At 41.2% G+C, this 10,240-nt stretch overlaps 1 protein-coding gene and 1 pseudogene across 1 annotated transcript in view; one reads left to right on the forward strand and one right to left on the reverse strand.

Moving 5' to 3' along the window:
- LOC114053594 overlaps positions 1 to 1,074 on the reverse strand; it is a 27,159-nt pseudogene extending 26,085 nt beyond the window's left edge.
- SNRPC (small nuclear ribonucleoprotein polypeptide C) overlaps positions 1,038 to 10,240 on the forward strand; it is a 24,686-nt gene continuing 15,483 nt past the window's right edge. The window contains exons 1-3 of the mRNA XM_027876603.1: positions 1,038 to 1,080; positions 6,310 to 6,352; positions 8,250 to 8,358. Coding sequence (XP_027732404.1) covers positions 1,073 to 1,080; positions 6,310 to 6,352; positions 8,250 to 8,358 — 160 coding nt within the window. The 5' untranslated portion in view covers positions 1,038 to 1,072. The remainder of the gene's footprint in view (positions 1,081 to 6,309; positions 6,353 to 8,249; positions 8,359 to 10,240) is intronic.

The raw sequence follows: 10,240 nt of genomic DNA on the forward strand, positions 1-10,240 counted from the left end.
TTTTCCATCCATTCATTCCTTCGGACATTCATTCCTTCATTAACTCACTCATTCTCTCATGAATTCCCTCTTTCCTCCTTTCCTAGGCTGTAGCGTTTGTTCTAGCAGCTGAAGTCCACTTATCATTATACTTCTAGAAGACAGAAATCATTCCCTGGGAGCTCCATCTTTTTTCCTACCCAACGTCTCAAAGCCCTGACACCACTGCCCATTCTCTCCTTTTTTACTCCAGTCTTTAAAAAACAGGAACTTCTTCCCAACGCCCACCGCCTCTATTTCCAACTTAGATCGATTCCCATTCCCTCCGATTTCCTTCGTCAATGAATCAATAAACAAGCATTTCTCGAGTGGCCGGCCTCCTGTGTGCCAAGCACCGTTAAGGGTCAGGGATAAAGATAAAGATTAAATTCCCTGCCTTCTGGGAACTTACATTCTAACCGAAGAGACAACACGCACGTATACAAGGATAAACAAAATAGAAACAAAAAGTAATCTTTTTACACTAGGGGAAATCGAGGAAGGTTTTTCATAGGAGATGAAGCTTGAGCTGAGCTTGGAAGGGAACTTAGAACCAGAGGAGGGAGCGCATTCCAGGCACCTGGGGCAGCCCGTGCAAAGGCTCCAAGACCCAGTTCTAATACCCTGGGATGATGGTAGTGGGTCTACGATATCTTACTAAGAAATATGCCTAAATATCAAATAAAATAAATAATAAATTTAAATAAATAAAAATAATGAAATAATGAAAAATTTTTAGAGGGGCGGTCGAAGATCTACAATGAAGCCATTTTGGACTCTGCACGTACCCATAGCCCAAAATTGGGATGGAGAAGAGTCATGGAGTCTCCCTCTCTCATCCTCATTCTCTCTCTCCCTCATCTAGGGACCGAAAGGACAACAACCAATGGGAAGGCAGCTCCAGCCGCGTCGGCCAGCGATTGGGCGGCGACGCGGAGGCAGCTAGAGAGGTGGGGAGAAGACGCAGCCTTAGAGCATCACTTTCGGCGCTACCCCAGACGTCACTTCCGGTGGCTAGGCGCGGATCGGTACGACCAACGGACCGCGGAGCACCATGCCCAAGTGAGGGGGAGGCTGAGAGGAGGGCGCGCCGGGGCTCCGTGCGGGGGCGGGGGTGGGCTCGGACGGGAGTGGGGCCCCCGAGTCTGCCCGGGAGACGGTGGGGGAAAGGGAGAGGTAGGGCTTGCTCCAAAGAAAGGCCCTCCACCCTCCTTCATTCCCTCTCCCCTCCCCTTTTCCTCCTCCTTCCATTGCTCCCGCATCCCTCACTTCCCCTCCCCCTCCTTGTCACGGACTCGCCCCCCCTCCCCCAGCTTCTCTCCGACCAGTCTGAGAATTGGCAGGGAACCTCCGGCCCAAACGTGACCAGAAGCCCCGTTACATCGGACTCACAACCTGCGGACGTTCTTGCTTTGAAGACCAAATGCGAAAGAACTCACTACTTCCTGAGGCAGTCCATTCAGTTTCTCTGGCCAGCTCTGTAATTGTTAGGAAGATTTTATTTTATTTTATTTTATTTTATTTTATTCCCAATCGAGGATAAATTCGTTTCTTTGAAACTTCTACCCATCCATCCTGTTTCTGGCCTCTGGGCCAAATACAGCAAATCTATCTCTTGACAGTCCTTCATGGACTTGAAGATGGCCGTCACATCCCTTGTTAAGTCATTCCCCAGTTTCTTGAAATGAACCTGTTAGGTCTCAACCTATCACCATCCTTGTTGCCTTTTTTTTTACCCCGAAGAACTTACCCTTCCCAAAATGTGGTGCTAGAGACTGAATACATGTGTGTTTCAAACAAGTGGGATAAAAAAGATCAACACTCTAGACCTGGATGCTCTACCTCATAATGTGGGCTCAAATTTCATTTATTGGCTGTCTACTAAGACTCCCCCAAACCATTTGTTTTTTTTTCAGAGGAACTCCTGGTCTGATTATGCCTCTCCATCTTGTACTTGTGAAGTAGAATTTTTCAATCCATCAATGAACATTTTAAGTGCCTGCTACATGCCAGGTACTGTGCTAGGCATTTGAGGAGCTAAAGACAAAAGTGAAGCTGTCCCTAACTTCAAGGAGTTTACATTCTATTGAGCAGACATATGTACATATATGGGTATATACAAAGTAGATAGAAGGTGTTTTTTGGGAGGAAGGCATTAGAAACAAAATGAATTAGGTTTGAAGGAATATTGGGATTCTAAGAGGCAGAGGTGAACAGGGAGTATAACACTATTTTCACTATTTTTCACTATTAAATTTAATTTTGTTTGATTTGGCTTCACCTTCTAGACAGAAATATTTTTGCACCATAATTCAGTCATCTGATACGTTAAGCTATCCCTCCTCCCTTTGTATCAACTGCAAAATTTGAAAGCATGCCATTTATACTTTTGTCTAAGCCATTGATAAAAGTATTAAGCTGCACAGGACCAAGGATACTGGAGTACCCCTCTGGAGACTTCAGTTTGCATGATCTGAATGAAGGACGTGGGGAAAGTTATTGATGTCATCATCACTCACAAGTGTTCCCCTGCCAACTGTGCCTAATGCCGTTATTTATCTGACCATAACCTCATTCATTGTCTCTCTCTGCTTACCCCCTCCTAAATCTTTCTTTGTCTTCCCTGCAACCACCTGTCACTCCATCCCCGTCTGCATTCCTGCATCATCAGTCTTTGCTTCCTTCAAAATCTTAACTCTTAAGTTAACCAATTCAACTTTAGACTGTATTCTACCCTTATCTTATTGCTATTCATCTTTTTTTAAAATGCCAGCTCTGGGTTACTCCCACCATCCATCTTCTTTGCCTCTTTATATGAATTCCTGAACTTCAACAGAGGAAATTACATGGTTATTCTGACTGGGTCTGTTACAAATATATATAGTCTCAACTGAGCCCTCAAACTCCATGCTAGTCCTTTTACTTTTCCTTGTTTAATTTTCTTTCCTGCTCCCCTTTGGCTTCTATTCCAAATTTTCTCTTCTTCCCTTAAGCCATCTACAACATCCCCCCCTTCTTTCATCAGAGGACTTCATCAAATACTGAAGTGAAAAAGTTGAGGCCAATCATTGGTAGCTCCCTCTTCCCAACTCTATACTCCAAATCACTTAAACATCATTTCCCACTCCCTTGTTCCTTGCTCCAGTATTGGAGGAAGTCCTTCTTGAATATACCAACCCCTCTATTTCTTGTTCAACCCCTTACTTCTCCTTCAGGAGTTTCCACTTTAATCATTCTGCCCCCTCTCTCTGTAATTTCTCACTTTATCCACTGATTGCCTTCCTGCTGCCTTCAAAGATGGTCAGATATTCCCCTATCCTTAAAAACTTCCCTGAATTCTAACATTCCCTCAAATTATAGCCTTATACATCTTTTGTTTTTCACAGTCAAACTCCTAGAAAAAAAAACTGTCCTACATTCATTGCTTCTACTTTCTCATCTTGTATTCACTTTTCAACCCCAGTGAAAATTTCTCTTCCCAAGGTCATTAATAATGACCTATCAATTTCTATATCCAGTGGCCTTTTATTAGACCTTATCCTTGTTGACCACATCTTCCCCCCCTTTGGTTTTTATAGCACTGTTCTCTCCTGGTTTTTATCCCTTTTTGATTGCTCCTTCTTAATCTCCTTTGATAAACCATCGTCCTCATCCTACCCACTATGTGTAGGTGTATGTGAGGGTTCTATCTTCGTTCCTTTTCCTTCTACATTCTTCTTTTGTGGTCTTTTAGCTCTTGTAGGGTAACTACCTCTATACAGATGATTCTGAAATCTATATATCCAGACCCAGTCTTTTCTGAACCCCAGTCCCCATACTACATACTGCCTATCTGACCTCTCCAACTAGATATCTTATAGGTTTTTCAAACTCCACATGTCCAAAAAGGGAATAATGTTTTCCCCCCTCCCCCAAATCCCACATTTCTCCCTAACTTTTTCCTTTCTACTTAGGCTATCATCATTCTTCATTTTAACCAGGTTTGCAACCCTGGTACTGTCCTTAATTGTTCCATGCCATTTACCTTTCATGTCCAATCAGTTGCTAAGTATTGTTTATTCTGTCTCTACAGTATATCATGTATCAGTCCCCTTTTCTCTACTTACAAAGCCATTATCCTCTTTCAGATCATATCATGTCATCTAAACTGGTACTTCTAATCTCCCATCCTCTAGTCTCTTTCCTCTCTAATCCATCCTCTGTATGACTGCTAAATTGATGTTTCCAAAGCATAGACAGCTAAATATGTCACTCCCTTGCTCAAAGAGCTCCAGTGATTCTTTATTGCTTCTAGGACAGGGGTTCTTAACCTAAGGACTTCAGAACCAAATTAGTGTGGCTAGATTTCAGGGGGTCTATGCACTTGGACTGGAAAAAAAAATTACACCTTTATTTTCATTAACCTCTAACTGAAATTTAGCATTACCTTTGATTGTGAATTTAGGCAACAGACATTGTTCTGAGAATGGGTCCAAATGTTTCACTAGGCTGCCAAAGACATCCAGGACACAAAAGAGGTTAAGAACCCTTGAATCTAAGACAAAATAAAGACTCTTTTGTTTGGCTTCTGTCCATTTTTCCAGGTTTATTGCACATTATTCTTTTACACACCCTACATCAATGCAAACTGGCATGCTTGCTGTTTCTTGTTCATGGCATTCCCTTTCTTACATCTGTGCCTTTAAACAGACTGTCTGTCACCCACGCCTGGAAAGCACTGCCCCCCTCCCTCACCTCTGCCTCTCAGAATCCCTCCTTTGACTCAGAACTCAGCTCAAATGCCACCTTCTACAAGAAGACTGTCCCCGATGCTTCCCATTGCTAGTACTTTCCCAAGAAATTACTTTGTATATGTTTTGTACTTAATTTTTTACATACCTGTTATTTTCCTCCAATAGACTGTAAGCTCCTCAAGGGCAAGGGCTATGTTGTTTATGTCTTTGTGTCCCAGAACCTTGCATATATTAGGCACTTAATAAATGCTTGTTGAATTTATGAATAAATAAAACCTCTTTCCAGGTTGATATTGAACCATTCATTAATGACTGTTTTTTGGATATAGCCATTAAATTATTCTGAATCTATTGTACTATTGTGTAGCCAAGTGGTCTCCAAAGTTTTTGATTGTGCACCCCTATCAGTAAAATTATTTTTCAAGTATATGGGGGAGGTGGAGACGGTAGTGGATTTATGTTGGGAGGGATGGGACTTCCCCAGCTGCCGCTGCGGTCGTGGGTGCCCAGGTTTGAGTTAGGTTATGACTACCATGAAGAGCTGATGCTGAACTCGAAATGGGGAAGGTTGGGAGCTTGCACAGCTGTGGAAGTCGGGGGAGTAAGGGAAGTTTTGGATTGCTATGGGTGACAGGTATGACTGTGTTGGACAGATGCAGATGCCTGTGTTGGTTATAGCTGGGAGGGTAGCATACAACTTCTTTTCCCACCCTCTAGTTGATCACATTCTCCTTGATGGTCAAGCCATAACTCCCACTTTGGAGCATACTGGTCTAACCCACATCTCCAACTTTCCACAAGAACACTACAAGAGGTTTTGTCAAATGTATTTCCAAACTTATCTGCAATATTTCCTGATCTGTCAGTTTAATAACCTTGTCAAAAAAGGAAATAAGGTTTCCTTTCCTTCCTGCCTCTTCCTCCCTCCTTTGCCTTCCTTCTTTCCTTCCTTCCTTTTCCCTCTTCATCTTCTACATCCTTCTCCCTTCCTCTTCTCCTCATCCCCCTCCTCCTTGTCCTTTTTCCTCTTCCCCTTTACTTCACAGCAGGCAAGAAGAAGAGTGCTACTTCTCAGGTAGGGAATTAAATTCCTTCTCCAGGGCTCAGGTCACATGCCACGTCTGCCATGATCTCCCTCAGCTGGAAGTGTTCTTGTCCCCTACAATTTTTTGGGGGGATTCTTTGTCTAGATCTCTCTTTTGTCCCCATCACAATCCACCTTGTGTAGTCATTATTAGTGAACATTACATCTCCACAGGGCTCCCTCTCCCCCCACTATACTATAAACTCCTCATAGGCAGGGACCGTCTTGTTGTTTCATCTTTGTATCTGTAACAGTTTACTCATAGGAGGTGCTTAATCAGTGTTTTTTCGAATTGAACTAGAAAAAGGAAAAAGAAAACAAGTTTGTTTCAAAGGTTTTGCTTTCAGTCTGAATTGCTGAGCTGCCTGGCGTTACTGTTCAGGTGATTGTACCAGCTCTGACCCCTATAGCTGAGTTAAAGCAACTTATTATTGTTAACATAGTGGTGGCCATCTCTCTCCTTCTCCCCCACAGATTTTACTGTGACTACTGCGATACGTACCTCACCCATGACTCTGTAAGTAGTGTTGCTCGTGTGCTGTAGTTTGTACACCATGGGATGATGCAAAGTAAATTCTTTTTGCACAAAGTGTGCTGTCCTCCCCACCATGTTGTATACTCAGTGTCCCTGCACTATTGTGGCCTTTGAGTTACAGTGTTGCTCAAGAAGTTGCACTGAACTTGGAGATAGGAGGCCTGGATTCCTAAGTCCAGGTTTATGCCAGTTAGTAGCTGTGAGGCTGTGGACAAGGCATTTTCCCCTTTTTGGGCCTCAGTGTCCTCATCCTTTAAATTCACTTGCACTACCTACCTCACAGAGTTGTTGTGAGGAAAGTGCTTTGTAAACTGTAAAGTGTTACATAGATGTAAACTGTGATTGTTGATTTGGAGAAAGTCATTCTGGATTTTCCTTTAGTGATTTTATTTCCTATATCTACTCAATGTTTGTGCAGTTAAAGTAGTCTGTCTATAGCCTTTCAATAGGCAGAATTTTCTTGCGTAAGACTAAAAGTTGGATTTAGCAAGTATGGTTTTTGTGACAAGGAAAAAATTGGGAGAAACTGGAGAAGTGATTTTGTGAATGGTGTAGCAGTTGCTTTAAACTGTCAATCATGTTTTTGTTTGAGTCTACAAACTTAGATCCTTAGCAGTTGCCTTGCAAGTTAACTGTTTTGGAAATGATGAAGCCAGGGACCCTAGTTTGTATATTATAAAACTCTCTAATTGAATCATAGAAATCTTTATCTTCTGCCTTCCTCCTAGCTGAGATGTGATGTGAAGTGAACACCTTTTTCAGTAAGACACCAGAACACACCTAACCATTTCTGTATTGTTATTCTTCACTTGCTGTATTCTAATCCTATAGTTTTAGAAATGCTTCTGGTCAAGTATATTGTGTTATTTTTCATTATTGATGGCATTGTGAAATACTGTACAGTGGTTGCTCCTGTAGAGACTCTAGTTGTAAATATTCTTATAATATTGTTGTATAGGGATCCCCACTGAGAATACCAAGATCTGCCAGTAGATCTTAAACCATACCTGGTAGATCTTCAGGCTGCAGCTGGCAATATTCTTTCTTGCATGCTTTCATAATCTACATTCCCAGAGGGTAGGAGAACTCAATAGAATTACATTTTCTCCTATCAGGCCTTTATTGTTACATATACCTACTCACCTTCAAGTAGTTCTCCAGAAAAGGGTTGGAGACTTTTGTAATTTTGTTATTTTTAAATGATCCATTTGGGATACTGAACAATTGCTAAGGTGATTGGAGGAGCAGCTCCCTCAGGTGAGCTTAGAGTACCTTAAAGCAGTTCAGAACTGTAACATTTTTATCTTCTGACTTTGGGGACATTTCCGTAGGCTTGCTTTTCTTAGGGTAATCTTTTCTGTTACTTTGTGGCATCTAGTATAACTGTTGCATTTATGTGAACAGTGGTTTTAATGGCTTAGCATTACTGAAAAGACATTAGGGTCATTTTTGTATTTTGAGATTCTGTTACAGCTTTATCTGTTGTCTGTTGTGCTAGCACTGTGGAAACTAGGAAGGCAAATTGGGGAGCAGTGCTTGTAGTATTTAGTTTGACTTTGCTTCCATAAATGCAAAAGGACCGTGGGAATATTGGTGCAGTGCATTCAGATAGGCTATGTGACCTGTGTAATTGATGCGTTGGGATTTCTGACAGATATTTAAGATAACAGACTTGGTCCCTTAGAGAATATGTTGGGCACAGGAGCTTTTGGCAGTGGGCTGCTGTGCCAAATTTACATGAGCTATGTAAGCAATCCCTTGGAGAGGTGCTCCCAGCATAGGTGTCTTGCAATGGTCGGACTTTATATGATTTTTGGTTTTGCTTTTCTTAAAATCTGGGTGTGGCAAATTTCAACCTGGCATCTCTTTTATTTTGCAGCCATCTGTACGAAAGACACACTGCAGCGGTAGGAAACACAAAGAGAATGTGAAAGATTACTATCAAAAATGGATGGAAGAGCAAGCTCAGAGCCTGATCGATAAAACGAGTAAGGACCCATCCCTGGTTTCCTCTGGTCAGCTGGTACCTTCCTTCTGCCAGCTGCACCTGGCTGCATCTGCGTTATTGGGGGTAGTTACATCATGACTCAATTAGTAAGCATTTATTAAGCACCTACTATGTTCCAGGCACCATTCTAAGCCCTGGGGATGAAAAAACAGTCCAAGGAGCTTGTTTTCTATTGAGGGAAATAACATGTACACATATAAATAAATATAAAATATACACAAAATAAATACAAGGTAATTTTTGTAGAGAATAGAACAGAGCTAGCAATGGGGGTGGGGTGCTAAGGGGTACCAAAAGGCTTCATGTCCAGAGTTGAGTTTGAGCTTTGAAGGGAGCTGGGGATTCTAATAGGAATAGCGGTATGGAGAGAGGGACTTGGGGGAAAGCCAGTGCAGAGAATGGAGATAGGAATAGAAAGAGTAAAAAAAGTCATTATGGCTGAGCTGAAGGATAAGTGAAGAGAACAATGTGTAATAAGCTTGCAAAGATAGCTTGAAGCTACTTTGTAAGGACTTTACATGCCAAGCTATGATCCTAGTGGTAGTAGGGAGTTTTTTAAAGCAAGAGATTGACATGTCCAGACTTTTGCTTTAGGAATATATGTTTGGCAGATCTGTAGAGGATGGATTGGAAAAGTGAGATGCTTGAGACAGGGAGACCAGTTAGGAAGCTATTGCAAGAGTTAAGGCCAGAGGGCCAGAAATAGTGTAACCATGTGCATGGGGAGAAGGGGATGGCAGGAAAGATGTAGAGGTAGAATTGAAAAGACTTATTAAGTAGATTGAAAGGGTATCTTTCTGATTCCTAAGACTGGGCAAATAAATTGGATAGTTAATTATTGGTGATAAAGCATGCTGAGATCTTTCATAGCTGAAACACAAAAGAGAAAAGAAATTGGTAATTTAATCCAAATAGAATAATTTAGAAATTTCATTTGGATTTACTTGTCCCACTATCAAAGCTTTAAGAAATTGATCAGAAGGGAAGTAACAGAAGCATCAAGTAGTCCAAATTATGTTTTGAATGCTTATAGGTCTGTATTTGTGATTTTGTTGATTTTGGACACATCTGATGACTTCAGAGTCATCATATCTGAAACTAGTGGCAATTTCTAGTGCCAAAGCTTGGGTTCATATCTGGGCTCCAACAAAAACTAACTTGTAACTGTGATTGTCACTTAATCTTTCTGAGTTTCGGTTTTCTCATTGGTAAAATGAGGAAAATAGCAAATGCACAGCTTCTTGTGAGAAAAATGCTTGGTAAACTTTTAAATGATAGATGGATAGATAGACAGATGTATGTATGTGTATTGTATGTATGTATGTATTATGTATAGTATCTATAATATGTGTGTACATATCAATGTGGATTATTATTATCATTAAAGCATCAGAAGGAGTTAAAAGTTCTAACGTAAGTTAGTACTTGGAAGATCCATGGCTTTTGTTGGCCAGTCTCTCTATACATAGCTGAGAACTTTTTTCTGACTTTAATGTTAACTTTCCCCTCCTCATTCCCTGCCTCCTCTCGCTTTGAATTGTTTGAAAATTGCAGTTAAACTCTAAGCATTACAAGTTTATCATCTTTTATGAATTAAGCCTGACCTCAAGAAAAACTAATAAAAGTTAAGAGTGATACTGGAGGAAAAGAGAATCACAGGATGCTTGCCTGCTGCTAGGTGATACTCAACTCAAATGGACACTAATCTTTCTGACCATGAGCCCTTATTTCTGCCTTCTTTTAATATTATCACCTACTTTTCAATAAGTTTTAATTGAGGCTTGTTGTGTGGTAGGCACTGGTAGCAACTGAAATTACAAAAATGAGCTAAGGAATGATCCCTGTCCTCAAGAAGTTCACCC

This window comes from Vombatus ursinus, unplaced genomic scaffold (genome assembly GCF_900497805.2).
Source record: "Vombatus ursinus unplaced genomic scaffold, bare-nosed wombat genome assembly UNPS02014811.1, whole genome shotgun sequence".
NCBI classification, from domain to species: Eukaryota; Metazoa; Chordata; class Mammalia; order Diprotodontia; family Vombatidae; genus Vombatus; species Vombatus ursinus.